Source organism: Martes martes, assembly GCF_963455335.1.
Source record: "Martes martes genome assembly, chromosome: 4".
NCBI classification, from domain to species: Eukaryota; Metazoa; Chordata; class Mammalia; order Carnivora; family Mustelidae; genus Martes; species Martes martes.
In genome coordinates, this window is record NC_137891.1 from 174,403,903 (window position 1) to 174,422,735 (window position 18,833).

Here is an 18,833-nt window from a genome sequence, read left to right on the forward strand (position 1 = left end):
TCCCAGAGAGTGGGGGCTATGTTTCCCCCATCAGACTGGGAGGTACCTCAGGGCAAGACTATGTCTCCACCATCAGAAGGGAGCCCCAGAAAGTAAGGGGTGTAGGAGTCAGGGGATGAAGAGGAGTGTCTGGAGGTCAGATGGGTGGGGCCGGGGACCTGGTCCAGGACTCTGTTTTCTGATACAGGGGAATTAGGTGTGAGCCTTGGGTCAGTGTCTCTCTATCCCTCTGGGCTCTAGAATTCGAAGAGTCTGGCAGAAAAGGAAGTGTGGAGTCAAGTATGGCTGCCTGACCATCTCCCACAGCACGGTGAGGCCTGGAGGGGGCACAATCGATAGGTCCTCTCTTCTCTTCTGAACAAACAAGTGTCAAACCCTCCCTCCAGCCCTGGCCCCCAAACCTGGATCCAGATCCCTGGAGACCCACTGTGGGAGGAAGGCTGGGACTCAAAGCTCTTAACCTAATCTTGGCCCACACTCCACATCCCTGAGGCGCCGGGAGAGGGGAGCCATGAACCGGAACAGGACAATTATGCCCATTTAACAGACTGGGAAAATGGAGGCCTGCGAGTTTGGGAGACCCAGAGGGGAACATGTATCCTCTCTCCCCAAATTCCCACAGATAAACCGGCCCCCAGTGAAGCTGACCCTGCTGACGTGCCAAGTGAGGCCAAACCCTGATGAGAAAAAGTGCTTTGACTTGGTGACTCGTGAGTAGTTCCCGTATCCTCCCCCACAACTACCCAGTGCGTCTCTAAGAGACCTGCTGGCTCCTGGGAGGCTTCAGTTAGGGCCCTGTGTCCAGTCCCCTGTGTGTTTACCAGACAGCTGGCCCTGCAGGCATCAGATACCTGAGGCCCTGGATGCTCTTTTTAGAGGCTTTACTCCACAGACTATTAAATATTAAAATGCACCCCCATTTCACATTAAATATTATTTCTGTAAAGTATATTTGGATGGATTTGGGTAATTCGGCTTTGGAAGTTATTTCTTTAACATTTTCACTCTTCATCCTTTGGAGGCTTTGGTGCCAGGTTTTACGTGGGGGCTGGTGCAGGCTGAGAAAGACATAGATCTCATTCTAGGGCAGGGATTCTCTCTAGCAGGGATGTAATGTGTGGACCCAGTAAGATGATGGGGAGTATCCAGAAGAGAGGTACAGATATAGCACTGTCAAAGATAAGGGAGGGGAAGGCCTGCCCTGCTGTGGGGAATCGGGAAAGGCTGCTTGGAGGAGAAAGCCTTTGAGTGTAGCCTTGAAGGACAGAGAACGCTGAGTTTGGGGGAGGACGTTTCAGGAGATGGGACTGGCATGATGAAAGGCATGGGAGCTGGAGAGTGGGTCTGACCAGGCTGACCAGAGTACAGAGTTCACAGAGGAGAGTGGTGGGAGATGAAGCCTGGGAATGCCTCTTAAAGTTTCGGACCTTATTTCCTGGCAATAGGGAGCCACAGAGGGTCCTGAAGAAGGGGTGGCCTGATGAGATCAGAACCTTGGGCACAACAGTCTGGCAGATGGTACAGATGGGGGAAGGGGGAGTTGGGGAGCAGGGAGACCAGACAGGAGGCTGAGGGCCCATGTGGGGTGGTGGCAGTAGGTTTGGAGGATACCCTGTCTCTGAGCTGGGGTTGGGGGGAGGGTGGTCCTGGAACAGGGGGGCCTTGGTAGGATCCTCCTTTGGAGGTGACTTCTGAGAAATAGACCATGCTGCCAGCCACTATCCTGCCCACCATTATCCACCCCCCAACTCCCAGCTAGGTAGAGTCTGGTTCCACAGAGACAAAGCTCCACCTGGACCCCATGGGCTGGGTGAGGGCTCCTTGGATTTCTGTGGGCCAGACATACCCCCTCTCCCCACAGACAACAGGACATACCACTTCCAGGCAGAAGATGAACATGAGTGTGAGGCGTGAGTGACACCACCCCCCCCTTTCTACACACCCCCCTCCCCTGTCTCTCCCCACTCCCCTCCCAGCTGGAGACAACCTGGGGGTGGGGACAGGGGAGCCTTATCTACCTCCCAGCCAGGTGACCCCACCCCTGCGGGTATCACTCCCATGCCCCCTCGCACCCTTTCCGTAGGTGGGTGTCAGTGTTACAGAACAGCAAGGATGAGGCCTTGAGCAGTGCCTTCCTCGCGGAGCCCAGCGGCGGTGGCCCGGGACCCTGGGGGGGCTCCGGGCTGGACGGGGAGCCCCAGGACCTCACGAAGCTGCTCATCGCCGAGGTGAAGAGCAGGCCCGGGAATGGCCAGTGCTGCGACTGCGGGGCTGCAGGTGGGCCAGAGGTGTGGGGAGAGAGGAGGGAGCTGGCAGCGGAGGGGAAGGGCCGGCGCCTCCAGGCACGAGCCGCTCTCCTTTGCAGACCCCACGTGGCTCAGCACCAACCTGGGCGTGCTCACCTGCATCCAGTGCTCGGGCGTCCACCGCGAGCTGGGCGTGCGCTTCTCGCGCATGCAGTCCCTCACCTTGGACCTGCTGGGCCCCTCCGAGCTATTGGTGAGGGCGGGGCGGGGCCAGAGGGGGTTGGGGGCGTGGCTTCGCCGGGGCGGGGCTTGGGCCGACTGGCTCTGCCCCAGGGTTTTGCGCTCGGGTCGGGCGGGGCGGGGCGAGGTGGGGCAGGATCCTGAAGATCCGGAAAGGGGAGGGTCGGGATCGGGCCTCTGGAGGCTCCGTCCTCCAGGGGCGCTGTCCTAAGCACCGGTCTTACCCCACCGCTTTCCTGCGACCCCAGCTGGCCTTGAACATCGGAAACACGCGCTTCAATGAGGTCATGGAGGCCCAGCTGCCCGCACAAGGCGGCCCTAAACCCTCAGCTGAGAGTGACATGTAAGGGGATTCTCAGATGGGGGTCGGGCCGTGCGTCCTGGCTGGGGATTCGGCTTCTCCAGCTCTCGTAGTCTCAGGAGGATCTTGGACCAGAAGTCTAGGGAGAAGGGAGCCGCAGATCTGGAAGAGGCCAGGACATGGTTCGGTGGGGAGGGGGGAGGGGGCAGGGGGAGATCCGTAGCTCCTGTAGGATGGTTCCAGGGGTCAGCGGAGTGGAAACGGCTGATGCTCTGAGACTGTGGTTGACTTTGGCAGGAGCACGCGCAGGGACTACATCGTGGCCAAGTATGTGGAACACAGGTTTGCCCGGCGGTCCACACCTGAGCCTCAGAGACTCCGGACGGCCATTTGCAACCGGGACCTCCTGTCAGTACTGGAGGCCTTTGCTAACGGGCAGGACTTTGGACAGCTGCTGCCTGGGCCTGAGGGACAGGTGAGGACCCCCTCCAAGGGCCACTTATATCCCACCCCCTCTCATACTCCCGGGTCCTTCTCCAGGACCAGCTGTCACTCTCCTCTGCTCCCCTCCCCCCCCGACATCTGTTCAAACCCCACCTGTTGGAGGGGTAAATGGAGTAAATGGGACAGAGCACTTCTGTGGGGCAGACCTGGGCCAGAGTCCTGGCTCTGTGTTTTCCTAACTAGATCTAGAACAGGTCTGTGTTTTCCTAGCTGTGTGATCTAGAACAGGTGACTTCACTTCTCTGAGCCTCCATTTCTCATCTGTGAAATGGGTGGATGATAGCACCTCAGGGTTGAAGTGAGAATGAAGCATGTGTTTAAAGGGCCAAGTGCATAATATGTGTGCAAGAAATGTTAGTATCTTTCTTTTTCCTTGACTAACCTTGGACATGGGTAAAGGTGAGTCAGATTAGATCAGGGAAGCCTGTTGCATTGGTGATTCTGGTAGCAAATATCTCATGAGCCAGGGAGTTGGGAGGGGAAGGGTATCAGAGACGTCTGAAAGGTTAAACTGGCAGGAGTTGCTGACTGTAGATGAAAAGTGGATGTCATGTCTTTGAACTGTCTGATATCTTGATGGGACTGTCCAGTGGGCAGTGAGGGTGCAGCACTTAGATGAGGTAAGAATTTGGAACAGCCTGCACATGAGTGAGAGCTGAAAGCCTGAGGTTAGCTGAGCTCTCAGGGGACCAGCGAGAGAGAGAGGAGCAGAGAGAGAAAGGCCGGGGCCAAGAACCGAATTTGGGAAGCACGTGTTACTGGGAGGCAGAGCCACGGAAGGAAGCATGGAGGAAGGGTCTCTCCTCCCAAACATAAGACTCCCTCTCCGCAGTCTCCTCTCTCAGGGTTCTGGCAGCTTTATATCTGGAGATGTCAGGGGGCAGCAAGAGTTTAAAAGGGTGATATTGGGTTGGGGGCAGGTGAACTGGGGGAGTCTCAGAGGTATGGACGTGTACCCAGGCACCTGGAGAGCTCGCCCTGCACTTGGCCATCAGAGTCGCCAGCCCTGCCTCCTTGCCCCTGGTGGACTTCATCATCCAAAATGGGTGAGAGCCTCCCTGCCCGTCTGCCCACCTCCTCATCCTCCTCCACCCCCGTCCCGTTCCTTTCTCTTCTCCACAATCCTCCCCCCGCCACTTTTTCTCCCTGACTTTGACCCCTTCCCCTGTCTGTTCCCCTTCCTGCCTCCCTGTCCTCCCCTCCGCAGAGGTCACCTGGATGCCAAGGCTGCTGACGGGAACAGCGCTCTGCACTGGGCTGCTCTCTACAACCAACCTGACTGCCTCAAGCTGCTGCTGAAAGGGAGAGCTTCGCTCGGCACAGGTGGGGCTCCCAGCACGTCCCCCAGCAGACTTCCATTCTTTCCTGCCCCTGGTGCGGAACTTCCTGCCCTCTTCCCAGACCGAGGGTGCAGGTAACAAGCACGGACTTTGCAGACAGACTTGGGTTCTAATCCTGGCTTGCCTCTGACCACCTCTGTGACCTTGGGATTTGTCCATTCATCTCTGGAACCTCAGCTTCCTCGTGTGTAAAGTGGGTATAATACCACTGGCCTAGCAGACCTGCAAGGAACATAAAATGATGTTTCTGAAAGTACCTAACCAAGTAAATACTAGCTGAACACAAATAATAATGATTATGATAGCCACTATTTACCGGCATAGTAACTCTTTTAGTCTTCACGACAGCCTCGTCAGGAGGTTACAAGTATTACACTTATTTTATAGATAAGAAAATCAAGGCCCAGAAACGCTAGGTAACTTGCCCAAGATCACACAGCCAGGAAGTAGCAGAGCCAAGATTCAAACACAGTCTGATTCCAGAGGCCCATCATAACCTCTAAGCTGGAATGCATTTGACCTTGACCGTGACCCTTGGCTTTACCCCTCACAGTGAACGAGGCAGGAGAGACAGCTCTGGACATAGCCAGGAAGAAGCAGCACAAGGAGTGTGAGGAGCTGGTGAGGTCTAGGAAAGGAGGGGAAGCCCCTTACCCTTTCTGTCTCTCTGCTGAGCCCCTGACCCTCTGAACTGCCAGGGCTTTGTTATTGGCAGCTGGAGCAGGCCCAGGCTGGGACCCTCGCCTTCCCTCTGCACGTGGACTACAACTGGGGAATCTCCCCTGAGCCTGGCTCTGACAGTGAGGAGGACGAGGAAGAGAAGGTGGGTCCCAGCCCCATCGTTCAGGCCTTTGTTAGGTCATGGAAGGAGCCCAGTTGGGCCTGGCAGGGGGAGGGCCAGGGCTGAACTGGAGGAACCAGACCATCCTTTCTCCCATACTTTTGCCCCTGCAGCGCTCTCCTCTGAAGCCCCCAGCCCAGGCCCGCTGGGCCAGCGGGAGGGTCGACCTCAGCAACAAAACCTATGAGACCGTCGCCAGCCTGGGATCAGCTGCCCCTCAGAGCCAGAGTGAGGCCTGCCCCCCACCCTTGCCGGTCAAAAACCCTTCTCGGACCATGGTCCAAGGGCGTGCAGGACATGCCAGCGGAGGTATGGCCAGCCACCCGGAAAAGCGCTCCCCATACCGTTCACGGAGGGTCTGCCGTGTGCTGGCGTGCTGAGCTAAGGCTGTGTGCGGTAGTCCACGTCCCCCCTCCCGCCCTCGCAATCACCTGTCAGGTAGAGGCTATCATCTCCCCCCCTGCAGGTAAAGGAACAGAGATGTTAAGTCACGTGTCCAAGATCCCACAGCTAAGTCCCTGATGTGGGATCCCAACCCAGGTCTGTCTTACTCCAGATTCCTCAATGCTATGCTTAAGTAAAAAGTCAGAGAAGCGCTTACTGACCATCCACTGGGTGACCATGACGCAGTCTAGTGAGTGGGGGCGATAACAGCCAAAATACAATTCATTACAATATCAGACAGGATGGTACAGAATGTAAATCCCCACCCCCATCCCACGAAGGATGTAAATCTCAAAAGGACAGGGATTAGAGTGTTCTGGGACTAGTATTTCGGCAACCTGGCTTGCCTCAAGAATTGTTTGTTGACTGAATGAAGAAGCTTGTTCTGGGAGCTCAGGGGAGGGAGGGAGCATGTCCTGTTGGGACTGAGGGGTGGCTGAGGAGGGCGTCCTGTCCTGTCAGCACCTGAGCTGAGCCTGAGGGGTGAGCAGAGGAGTCCAGACTGAGGACCCAGGGGAGCAGAAGCAAAAACAGTGCATCACTAGCCCATGAGACCCAAGCAGAGTGGGGAGAAGCTGGAGGGGAACACCAGATGGGGGGGCGTAGGCAGTGGGGGCAGCCGTGATAGGCCCTAGAGGCCAAGGACTGCTTTGACATTGAGAACAGAGTAAGAGATAAAGACAGGCTTTATCACTTCTTTTTTTTTTATCAATTTTTTTTAAGATTTTATTTATTTATTTGACAGAGAGAGATCACAAGTAGGCAGAGTGGCAGGAGGAAACAGGCTCTCTGCTCAGCAGGGCATGCGGGGCTCAATCCCAGGACCCTGAGATCACGACATGAGCAAGGCAGTGGCCCAACCCTCTGAGCCACTCAGGCGCCCCAGGTTTTATCACTTCTGATTCCAGATCGTTCTGAAGTCCCCAGCCTGAGCTGTGAGCCCTCCGGGGCCCCTGAGAGCCTGGGCCGTCCAGCCTCCACCTCTTCCACCCTCACAAGCCCCGTGGACGCTGCGGGTCCCAGCCAAACCCCACCCAGCTCTGAGGAGGGCCCCTCCCGACCCAGCCTGACATCTGGAAGCATCCCTGCAGAGATGTATCCCCCTGTCAGGTTCAGGTAAGAGCCCAGCTCTGCAGCTGAGCAAGTTTTTCCCAACCCTTATGTACATCGTCTAGCTCCCCACCTGTAAATGGTGGCTGCCTAAAGACTGGGACACCTCCCAGCTCCGAGGCCCACGACTAACGCAATACGCTAGCCTTTGAGTGGGGGGTGAGGGGACCCTTCGCCCTTCACACACCTGCCTCTGAGTCCAGCCTGAAGGGCTGGGAAGGAGCCTGGAACTCACACTGCTGCAGATGGGGTAGAGAAGGCTAAGTCCCGCCCGTGTGGCTTCTTCTAGAGGGATCTCTGCCATGTCCCATCGCCAACCCACAATCCAGTCCTCCCTTCCCTGTACACAATGCTTTCGGTTTGGAGTCTGGAGAGTAGACACAGGAAAGCTCCAGTTCCAGGCCTCTACAGCCTGTGATGGGCCCAGCCAGGACCCTGGAGGACTCTGTCCCCGCTTGTCTCAGTCCCCAGCCTATACCTGAGCTCTTTGTCCCCGCTCTAAGAGGCTCCCGGCATGAGGTCACCTTGGCCTTTCCCTGCCTTCCAGCTCCGAGAGCACTCGCTCCTATCGGCGGGGTGGGCTGGAGCCTGGAAGACTGTCCCTCAGCCAGGCAGCCTCTGCCCACAAGGAACATGCCGGTATGAGCTCTGGGACTGTGGTTCGAGGGGTGGTGGCAGGACATGTGGGAGGCAGAGTTGGTCTGGGGTGGGGTGGGGTCATGGGGACCTCTGCCCATGGCCAGAGTCTATAGGAGGCTGGGTGGCCACAGTTCGGCCAGTCCCTTGCCCTGGTGTGCCCCCTTCCCCCTCCAGCCCAGGACTCATGAAGCTGGGGAGAGCCCAGGTCTTGAGGGACGGCAGAGGTGAGGAGGCCCGAGCTGGGGCTTCTCTCCAGGGGAAGACGAGCATACCTGTGTCAGCCAGGCTGGGGGCTCACTTCCCTGCAGATGAGGCAGGATTAGGGCGGCTGGAGCGCAGCCCTTGGCTTGCCAGCTGTCCCCTTGTATAGGAGAGTCCCCTGAATCCACCCAGACAGGCCACTCCCATGCAGAGAGGCGTGTGACAGGGACAAGGCAAGAACTGTCACCCTGAATCCGGCCTCTCCTGCTGAATCGTGGCGTCTCTCACAGTCACCCCTAGTTAGTTGGGGATCCTGGGAGTGGGCACAGGACAGAGCCAGTTGGGCTGAGCACGAAACCACTGTTCCCCTGGGGATCCCTCAGGGGTGGCGGTGTTTGCTGTGCTGGGAGTCGGAGGCAGCAGGGGCAGGAGCTGGGCCTCTCTGAGAAGTCGTCATTCTCAGTCCATGCAAGTCAGGCGCCAGACCCCAATCTGTGTCCACAACCAGGTATCCGCCCCCCAGCATTTAGCGGATACATGTTGGTGGCATATGTGTGATAAGAGCTTGGACTGTAGGACATGGAGGACTTGGAAAAGCCACTTGGAAAAGTGGCTTTGCTTCTTCAAGCCTCAGTTTCGCTGTCTGTGAAATGGGGATAATTTCATCTATCCATGATAGGACGGTGGTGGAACTGAGGTGGTATGTAATATAGGTACTTGGACCATGTCCATTTTCATTCTTCTCTCCCCAGGTTGGCTTCACTGAAGGAGAGGACTCCAGGAGAGGGGTTCTCCTGGAAACTCCGCGCAGCTTTTGCAAGACTAGCTCCTTGCTGGTCCTTGCATGCCAGAACTAGCACCCATGTGGGACCCCAATGTTCAGTGCTAGGACTTGAGCCCACAAGACCGGGGAACTGAGTTCTCCATTACCTTAGGTCTTGCTCTGTCTGTACCTTGTGCCTCTGTGGCTGGCCTTCCTCCCTGCCATGGGCCCGTGCCCCCTCCAAGGATACGGGGCCCTTCCATATTTGGGCTGATGGCAGTTCCTTCCTCTCTATCCCGTCCCCGCCCCGGGAGCTCATTAGCTGGGTCTGAGTACTCATGAGCTACCATTAGCTGCAGAACCCTCACTCTCTCATCAGACCAGAATATATTTCTTCCATCAGTCTGGAGGCTCCGTAAGGGTAGGAGGACCAGCCCACCTTCATCATCCAGACCAGGGATTCTGCCAGCCAAGGGGCTATCTTTTTGGACGTTTGTTAGTCCAGTACTTTACTGAGTTTTTCTCTACGTCCAGATGCCACACGAGTAAGACAAGGGTCTTGCAGATGTGGTCCCTTGCTGGGTCGCTGGTCCCAAAGGCTGGGTTTGGAAATCAGCAGGACTGGATTCCAGGGGATGGTCCCGGGCCCAGGGGCAGACGCAATCAGCTCCCTTCCGCCGATGGGACTCTGCATTGTCTACAGCTCGCATCCATCCTGGTTGGCCACTGCTCGTGCTGTACCGGCTGTTAAGTGAATAAGCACTAGCGCTCCTTTTGAGGAACCGCACAGCCCTCCTGGGGACCTCTGCTCTATTCCTCAGCCAGGAAGCAGGCTCAGAGTAGCCCCCATTTGCCTACTGTCCTTGGTGTAACAGGAAGGAAAGGAATGGTCTGGGATGATTGATCTTCCCTTCTCTTCTTTTCCTTTGGTCAACTCGAAGCCTTCTCAGGGGAGGAAAGAGCTAAGAAAGGAGGAAGGAGAATAATAGGAATGGGAAGGCAGGGACTCGAGTTCTGCTTCCCAGTCCCCGAAGTGCCACCGTGACTTTCAGCCCCGTATTAGAAAACAGGTACAGCTAAGCCATCATCAATCTCTAAGACGGTTTTATGGGTACCCGGCGCTGGGCCCTGGCAGGCATGGGTCAGGCCAAACAGGAGAGGCCAGAGAGTGCCAATGGCCAATGAAGCAATCTGGCCTGGGAGGTGGGGCTGTGTATTCTGGAGACCGGCCTGGTCTGGGATCCCACAGATCCCAATGGGGTTGTCTTCTGGGCCTCCAGCGTCTGGTTTTGTTCATCTCAGACTTGTTATCTCACTCATCGCTAATAAAAGATTTTTTTTTTTTTTTTGCATTAAATGCAGTGGCTTCCTTTGTGGGATCTGAAGAACAGTAGGGAAGGGGCGGGAATCCTAGGGCCTGGAATTCTTTTTTTTTTTTTTTTTTTTTAAAGATTTTATTTATTTATTTGACAGACAGATCACAAGTAGGCATAGAGGCAGGCAGAGAGAGAAGGGAGGAAGCAGGCTCCTTGCTGAGCAGAGAGCCCGATGCGGGGCTCGATCCCAGGACCCTGAGATCATGATCTGAGCTGAAGGCAGTGGCTTAACCCACTGAGCCACCCAGGCGCCCCGGGCCTGGAATTCTTTCTCTGGACCTACTAAGGAAGACCGCAGCGCGAACAAGGGTTTGCTCCCAGGGGTGGTTTTGCCCCCAGGGGGATGTTTGGCAACACAGAGACCTTTTTTGACTGTTGCCAACTGAAGGTACTACTAGCATCTAGTGGCTAAAGGTCAGGGATCCTGGTGACCACCCTCCAGTTCACAGCTCAGCCCTCAAAACAATGGATCATCCCCTCCAGAATGTTAACGGTACGTGGGTTAAAAACTCCGGTGCAGAGGAAGTGTGCTGGCCAGGGAGCCGGAAGGCCAGTAGTTTAGGCTGGCCACAGTCCTTGTCTCAGTTTGCGGTCCCCTGAGACAAAGATCTGGGAGCAAGGAGTTTATAATTTGCAAGGTGACCCCAGGAAATGTAATAAGGAAGTAGGGAGTGGAATACTGGGTCAAAAAGCAATAGGGGGTGTGTTAATGAGGGGCTACTGTGAACTAGGGCTTATCTTCAGGACCTTCGAGAGACTATTGATTAGAACATGTCTTCGGGGCCCCTGGCTGGCTCAGTCAGTAGAGCATGCGACTCTTGATCTCGGGGTCACGAGTTCGAGCCCCATGTTGGGCACAGAAATTGGTTTAAAAAAGAATAAAAAAGAACAAATCTCTGAGTTGTCCCACTGAAAGTGAAAAAATTGGTGTGTTTGCCACCACATATTTTGTTGTCTTTCATTGGCTGAGGGGTCCTGCCTGGGAGTGTCCATTTCCAAGCACCTCAGCCTGCTCTGAAGCCCTCATTCCGAGATGTGGGAAGGTGTTGGAGGTGCGTCCAGAAACAGCCTGCTATGACCTCCAAGTGAGGGTGGGTAGAGGGAATACGGCGGGTACCAACAGTGTCTGATATGGTTGAGCAGTGCAACCCTGGGCTTCCCTAAGCCTCAGTCTTCCCATCTGTACAATGAAGAGGTTGGACTCGATGTTTTCTTAGGGTCCTTTGAGCCCCAGTGATGTAGGTGTCTTGGCTTCTGTTGATGTCATACAACTCACTGTGGGAACTCTGTGGAACTTTGAGGAGGATCAGCTCTGCTTTTTTTCTTTTTTCAAGGCAATCCTGGGGCGCCTGGCTGGCTCCGTCAGTGGAGTGTGTGATTCTTGATCTCAGGGTTGTAAGTTTGAGCCCCACATTGGGTGTGGAGTTTACTTGAAAATAAAGTCTTAAAAAAAAAAAAAAGGCAACCCTAAGTAACTACAGACAGCTGTCCCTTCAACCCAGAGGTTGCTTGGGAGTTGACCAAGAGACCTCCACACATCCCAAACATAAAGTCTAACCTCCTAAAAGTGGCCCATAATGCTGGCGTGGTCAGACCGCACTCACCTCTGGCTTTCTGCCCTGTCTTCCCCCAAAACCAACCTCTAAGCTATAACCCCGCCAATATTTCAGTTCTTCCAACCCTGACACACCAAGCCCACTCCCATCCCTAAGCTTTGCACGTTCAGAGCTCCGGGAGGACTGTTTTGTTCCTCTCTGGATGCCCAGGGCTAGAACTGTCTGGCACATCGTAGTTGTTCAATAAATACATGTTGAATGAATGAATGAAAGTTTCTTCATCCCTTATGTGAATAGTCCCTTCCCACCCCGCACTTCTGCCCCAAAGATTAAACTTCCTTTCTTCAGGGCAGATGAAACGTCCACCGGTGCGGGTCCCCTCAAATGTGTCCTTAAAGTATCCTTACTTCTTCCTGACCCTCACCGCACTTGTGATAATATATTTGACTGCATCCAAATTCCCTTAGGTTTTCTCCTGCCCATAGACTGATATATCTCAAGTTTGCTGGGACTGGTCTTGGACACTCAAAATGCATTTGTTGAATGAAGATAAACTCACTCCTTCCTACCATAGTCCCAGGTCACTCACTCAGCAGCAGTTAGAAGCCAGATGAGCCGTGACCCCAGCTGGGATGGAGTTCTCTTAACACTGAACACTCCAAGCCACTGTGTCCCCCCGTCTGCATACAGCACTGACCACTTTTCATGCTTCCCCTCCAGGTCCTCTTCCAAGCAAAAAGATAATTGTGTGTTAATTACGCTCACCAATTTAGGACTCTTCCTGGATGTGCTGGAGACACTTGGAAGGAAGGTCCTTCCATGGGAACATAAATGGGTGCGCAGCTGTGAGGGCACAGTTCTCTTTCCTCCTTTCATCCAAGATCCCCCCTCCAGACCCAATCCCACTGGGGAGGCAGGTGGCCTGACCCTGAATAAATTAGGGGCACCCATCCACCCGGATCAGGATTTCTCAAAGTTTGGTGCACCTAAGAATCTCCCAAGTCGTCATTACATAGAGAGCAGTCCTCGGCACAGCCCTCCCTGCTGCACTCGGGGGAGCTTGTAAGAAACGCAAAACCTCACTGCAGCCAACAAAATCGATGGAACCAGAGGGCCTGGGTGCGCGCGTGTACACAGGCTGTGTGCACGAATGAGCGAGCCCCGGTAGAGCAGAGTTGGATTTGACGGCCGCGCACGAAATATGAGCCGAGCGCTGCAAGCTGCCTGCACTTGGGCGCAGACACGGAGCGAGGTCCGCCCGCTTGGAGCTGCGACCGTGCAGAGTCGCTGGAGCCAGGACTCCTCCCAGAGCGCTGGGGCACCCTCAGGCGCCCTGCTTGCCGAGACAGCCCCTTGTGTCCGAGGGCCACGGCCTCCCCAATTGCCAACCCTCGCTTCGGCAGAAGGGCCGAGGCGCAGGGCCCTCTCTCGCGCGGCCTCGTCCCTCTCGGGAGGCCAGACCCGCCGGCGCGGGCAAACTTTGCCCGGGCGAGTCCTTGAAGTCTATATTTAGTGCACGTCACCCCTCCCCCCCTGCGGCTGCGAGGCGGGCGGGCCGAGGGGGTGTGGGGGGAGAGCCCCGCCCCCGCAGGCGTGTGCGTCGTGTGGGTTTGGGGCCCGCGCGGTCGCGCGCCCTCCGCCTTCGCGCCTCCCGCAGCCCCGGCGCCCCTCGCCCCGGCGGGCGTCGAGCGCCAGCATGGGCCAGGAAGAGGAGCTGCTGAGGATCGCCAGAAAGCTGGAGAAGATGGTGGCCAGGAAGAACACGGTGAGGCCGCAGAGTTTGGGCCACGGCACCCGCCCCCAGGAGGCGCGGCGTGTGCGAGCCGGGAGTCCCGGGGGCGCGTGCTGGCCGGGCGCCCGGGAGGCGCGTGCGGGACGCCGGGGCCCGAGGGAGGCGCGCTGGCGCAGGACGCAGCGCCCCTTGGGGGCTGCTGCGAACACCCGGGGTGGGCGTGTGCCCGGCCCAGGGCGCTGGGCAGGATCGCGCGGGCCCCAGAGACGAGGCTTATGCACGCCCCTCTGGACAAGCGGGGTTCAGGGGCCCTGAGTGGCTTGCGCAGGGCCGGGGAAAGCGAGCGAAGTGACCGGGACCTGGAAAAGGACTTTCGGAGTCCGGGGACTCAAGGCAAAGTCCCGGGAGTGGTGGCGACAGCGGGGCGGGGGAGAAGGGGGAACGGCGCGGGGGTGGGGTGGATTGCAAAATCCTGGGTGCCCGAGAAGGGGTAAAGAAACTTGAGCTGATGGAGGGTGCTGAGCTGCCTCCATCCCTCACCCGGGGAGCGGATCTAGGGTAGGGCAGCAAGGGACCGCAGATCCCACAACCTCACAGCCTGCGGGCGCCAGGAGCGGTTCAACTTGCAACTTTCCCTTAACTTGGCCGCAGGGTGGGGCCCCAGCGGGCGGGGCCCGAACAGGTGCGGGGCAGCCACTGCGCGCCCTCGGGGGCCCTCAGGGCGGGGAGGGAAGGAGGACTGGCGGTAGGCCTGGGCCTGAGGGTGGAGGGTTGGAGGGGAGAGCCGGACCTAGAGGAGAATGCAGACAGAGGGCCCTACCTGCGCGGCCCTGGGCTCTCAGGCCAACTTCAAGTTAATGTTTGATCCTCACCATGATCTTTGCCTCAAGCTGGCAGCCACCAGGTTGCCTGGTCAGAGCAAACTTGGCCTTGGGTCTAGGAGGGCCTGAGCACACCCGGAGAGGGAAGAGAGGACGACTTAGCCCTTGAGAGCTCCATAGCCCCTGCTGGAGCCTGACTTGTCTTTTCAGCCCATTCTGTGACTCTAGGAGCTTGGGAAAGGGATGGCCCCTAAGGGAAGCTTTAGAATGGGGAAGAAGGAAGAGTCACCGGAGCCAAGGAGTGTGTCAAGCAGCCCTAGAGTAGGCACAGTGAGTGGGTGTCCATATAAAGGGCAGAGTCTGCCAGTTTCCTCACGTGGAGGGAAGAGATGAGATTATCTACCTCCTGGGAAGGAGTGACTGCAGGCAGTGGTGAGTGTGGAAGAGATGTGAGGCCCTCGGGAGCACTTGCATGGATGCTTAGTAAGAGTTAGACAATGACTCCTCCTTTGGGACAGCAAGGCGGGACATGAAACCTGTGGAGTTCTGGGAGCCCGTCACCCTTACAAGCCCAGCCTCCCCCCACCCGGTTCCAAGATCAGTGGAACTGAGCCTCGCATCCGAGGGCGTTTTCCCAGCTCCAGGTGGTGGAGCTCAGGCCCCTGTCTGCTGAGCTCAGTTCTGCCTCACAGACCTGTCCCTGGCTGACCCCAGGCTTGGGCTGACAGATTCTGGGCTGGAGGTGGGGGTGGTGGGACTGGGACACCTGGGGAAAGGCAGTTTTGGGGGGAGTAGAGCTCTGGCTGAGAAGGAGGGGACCTGCCCTGGCTTCCCCCTCATTCCTTGTATGGTCCTAGGCTCACCACTCTCTAGGCTTTCCCTCTCTGGGCCTCAGTGCCCTCTTCTGTGAAATGGGAAGAGGAAACTATGTCCCTTGGGGGATGGATTCCTGTGAAAGTACCCAGAGCTCCATCCAGGAGAGAGCCCCGTCTGGATGCAAGGTCTCGGTAGCACAGAGCTAGCTCCTTCATGGCCACGTCTGCGCCTGGGCTCTTGGCAGCATCTGGGTGGGCACAAGCTCATGGCCTGTGGCCGGGAGAGGCGGGGCCTGCTCTGGGAGCAAAAGTGGGGCCCGCCCAGCAGCGGTTAGGGAGAGGAGGACACATTTCCTGTAACAAGACGGATCCTCCACGTTGCAGCTCAGGCCTGGGGTTTGCTGCCAGTTACCGAAGTCCCAGCAACATACTAAGGGCTTTTGTCAAATGCTATGAGTGTCCGGCTGAAGCAGCCTCAGACACAGAGCCACAGCGACAGCCACAGCGACACATACACACAGTCACACACAACAAACATAGCTGCACACACGTAGCCACACACTGCAACAGCTAGACAAGCATCTACACACGTAACTGCGTATGAGACACAGCCACGGGCACCGACGTGCCAGATACAGTGGCCATGATGTTTCCAGAAAGACACACACATGTGTGCGCCGCAGAACTACCCTCAGACAGCCACACTGACCCACTCGGAGGTTGTAACGCGGGCATCATCCCACAGAGACACACAGACACGCTGCTCAGAGCCGCACACGCACAGCTCTACGAGGGGACCAGAGCTACAGCTGGGCGCACACCCCAGCCCTGTACACGGAGAGTCACAGCTGGCAACTCTCGCTCGGGGCTCCTGGCAGTTTCTCTCCATCACCCCCAGCGGTATAGTGGGACACACAGAGACACACGCCCCGTGGTGAGCTGCAGCAACAGCCATTATTGATCTTTCAGGAATTTTCCAAGCTGGCTGTGAAATACAGCTGCTATTTTATTATTTTAATTGATTATAGTTGACAGCCAACGTGACATTAGTTTCAGGTGTACAACATAGTGATTCCTCAGCTCTATACATTCTGTATGCCACCACCTGTCACCGTACGATGCTGTTAAAATACCATTGATTTGGGGTGCCTGGGTGGCTCAGTGGGTGAAGCATCTGTCCTCAGCTCAGGTCATGATCTCAGAGTCCTGGGATCTAGTCCCGCGTTGGGCTCTCTGCTCAGTGGGGAGTCTGCTTCTCTCTCTCTCTCTGTTTCTCTCTTGCTCTCGCTCTTTCTCTCTGAAATAAATAAATAAAATCTCTAAAAAATAATGAAATACCATTGACTACGTTCCCTACGTAGAGCATTATCTTAAAAATTAAAGATATACTTACAATTAAATAAGTTATATTAAAAACGAAGGTAATAAACTCTCCAAAGCCATCACTGCTAATTGTTTTACTTCATTTCACTATCACCTGGGGTCTAGAGCTGATTCACATGGATCACATCAATACGGTGGAAACAGCGTATAATGCGTGGTTCTGCACGTCCCTTCCCAGTCCCTCCTTTACTTCAGTGACAGCAGTTGGTAGCTCCAAACTGGCCACGGGAGGACTATTGACACTATAGAAATTGACAAACACTACAGATCAGGTGGTTTTTTTCTTTGAGAACTGGGCGTTAAACATTAAGCAACAGGCCACTGCCCTTACTCAAATTTCGTAATCGTACACCCCGAGGTCGCTGCGTGTCCATCTCGACGCAGTTTGTATCGTGGTTAGAGCCGAGGGGCCTCAGTTCGAATCCCAGGTCAATGCCTTACAACTTGGGGCAAAGTATTTAATCTCTTTGTTCCTTGGGTGGCTCATCTGTGAAAATGGGGTAGTAATTTGGTAAGAAGGGGGGTAGTGATAGTACGTGCCTCGCAGGGCCAGTGTGAGAGTGAAAGGGACAAATGCAGGTGAAGGATGGAGGGCAGGGCCCAGCACCCAGGAAGCCTTGAATTAGTGGTGCATGCAGAGTTGTTTGCCCGCACGTTTATGTACACGCTCGCACGTCCGCAGGTCACGCCTCCGAAAACGTACTACAGACCGAGTTCCAAGAGAGGCTGAGGGCAGCCCTTGGGACGCGGTCCTGGCAAGGAAGCCTGGCAGGGCAGGGGCTGGCAGCTGGAACCACACACTGAGACCAGGGCAAGGGGCATGCAGGACACAGTCAGCTGGCGCTCCCAGGGGACCGAGCTCAGGACAGGAGCCAGGGCTGGCCTCTGGGAAGTAGGTGTAGGAAGGAGAGGGCTGAAATGGGGCAGGGGTTGCATGGGGCCTGGCAGCCAGCAGATTTTCAGATCTGAGGTCCTCTGCTCCCTTCCACCTCTCCCTTCCCACCTCTGCTCTCTGCTTTAGCCATTCAGTCAGGGAGTGCTGAGCTGTGTGCTGAACCTTGAGGTTTCAGAGACTAAAACAGTCCTCTTTGCCCCAAAGAACTGAAAGTACATGTCCACACAAGGACTTGTCCATGAATGCTCCTAGGCCCAGCTGGAAACTACCCCTACGTCCCACCAACAGGTGAACGGATAAGCCAGTTGTGGTACATCTCTACGATGGAAAACGACTCAGTAATAAAAAGAATTGTTGATCTATGCAGCAACATACATGAATCTCAATTATGCAGAGTCAAAGAGGCCAGAGGAGAAAACCCATCACAGTATGCTTTATATAAAATCCTTTCAAATGCATCTAGACTGACGTCAGAATACCGGTGGCCTGGGTCTGGGCTTGGGGTGCAGGGCGGGAGGGATCACAAGGGGGCACAAGGGAACTTTGGGGGATGACGGCTATGTTCTCTTGATTGTGATGATGGTTTCATGGGTGTACACAAACATCAAACATGCAGTGTATTGCGTATCAGTTATATCTTATTAAAGCTATTAAGAAAAAAAAAAAAAAAGCACAGTCCTCACCCTGCAGGAGCTCACAGTTGGCAAGAGGACAAGATGGCAGAGGAGAGCACATGCCCAGTAGAAAGAACAGCCGAACCTGGGGTGGGGGGGCGGGGGGAGTGGTTAGAGCTGGGCCCGGGCTCAGAGAGGGCGCAAGGCCAGCTGGGTGGTGGGAGAGGAAGTTAGGGAGCTCGTCTGGGGCAGAACTTTTTCCCTCTCTCCCTCTTTCTGTCCCTTGCCTGTCCTTCGAGCACTTGACTACATTTATCCTGTAGCTGAGCAATCTCCCCTACCTCCTGCCCCCCTCTTTCCCGCAACACCACACAGTGTCAGAAAGGGGCCTGGGGCAGAAGCCATGGCCTCCGTCCTCACCTTGTGGCCTCCCACAGGAAGCGGCGCTCGACCTTCTGAAGAAGCTCAACAGCTGTCGGATGTCCATCCAGCTGCTCCAGGTGGGGCGGGGATGGGAAGCCTCGGGGGGCTGTGCCTGGGGATGGGGAAGACCTTTTGGGGAAGAGGAAGACCTGGAGGGTGGCCCTCCAAGGGTGGGCTCTGGGAGGGATTTCTGATGGGAGGTCGTGCACTCTGAAGGTGGAGACTGAGGCACTGAGATGGTGGCCGGGTACCTTCCAAGGGCAGGAGGCCCTCTAGGTCTGTGAGGAGGACTGATTTGCTTTCTTCAATACCCCAATTCCTAAGCCCTGGGCCTATGGGATCTGTTTTGTTGTTGTTGTTTTTTAAAGATTTTATTTATTTATTTGAGAGAGAGAGAGAGCACATGAGAGGGGAGAAGGTCAGAGGGAGAAGCAGACTCCCCACAGAGCTGGGAACCCAATGTGGGTCTCGATCCGGGAACTCCAGGATCATGACCTGAGCCGAAGGCAGTGGCCCAGCCAACTGAGCCACCCAGGCATCCCTGGGCCTATGGGATCTGAAAAGCCGGTGATCCAGGGAGAAGGAAAAG

General features: G+C 55.9%; 2 protein-coding genes across 2 annotated transcripts in view; both read left to right on the top strand.

Annotated features, from left to right (window-relative positions):
* Positions 1 to 8,840, top strand: part of ASAP3 (ArfGAP with SH3 domain, ankyrin repeat and PH domain 3) — a 47,055-nt gene extending 38,215 nt beyond the window's left edge. The window contains 17 exon segments of the mRNA XM_080801270.1: positions 241 to 310; positions 623 to 710; positions 1,862 to 1,910; positions 2,084 to 2,277; positions 2,366 to 2,499; positions 2,735 to 2,829; positions 3,085 to 3,262; positions 4,252 to 4,337; positions 4,499 to 4,614; positions 5,185 to 5,252; positions 5,347 to 5,454; positions 5,586 to 5,781; positions 6,825 to 7,032; positions 7,574 to 7,610; positions 7,612 to 7,665; positions 8,619 to 8,655; positions 8,658 to 8,840. Coding sequence (XP_080657396.1) covers positions 241 to 310; positions 623 to 710; positions 1,862 to 1,910; positions 2,084 to 2,277; positions 2,366 to 2,499; positions 2,735 to 2,829; positions 3,085 to 3,262; positions 4,252 to 4,337; positions 4,499 to 4,614; positions 5,185 to 5,252; positions 5,347 to 5,454; positions 5,586 to 5,781; positions 6,825 to 7,032; positions 7,574 to 7,610; positions 7,612 to 7,665; positions 8,619 to 8,655; positions 8,658 to 8,692 — 1,753 coding nt within the window. The 3' untranslated portion in view covers positions 8,693 to 8,840.
* Positions 8,841 to 12,789: 3,949 nt separating this feature from the next.
* TCEA3 (transcription elongation factor A3) overlaps positions 12,790 to 18,833 on the top strand; it is a 37,425-nt gene continuing 31,381 nt past the window's right edge. The window contains exons 1-2 of the mRNA XM_080801460.1: positions 12,790 to 13,326; positions 18,259 to 18,321. Of these exons, the coding sequence (XP_080657586.1) occupies positions 13,258 to 13,326; positions 18,259 to 18,321 (132 nt within the window). The 5' untranslated portion in view covers positions 12,790 to 13,257. The remainder of the gene's footprint in view (positions 13,327 to 18,258; positions 18,322 to 18,833) is intronic.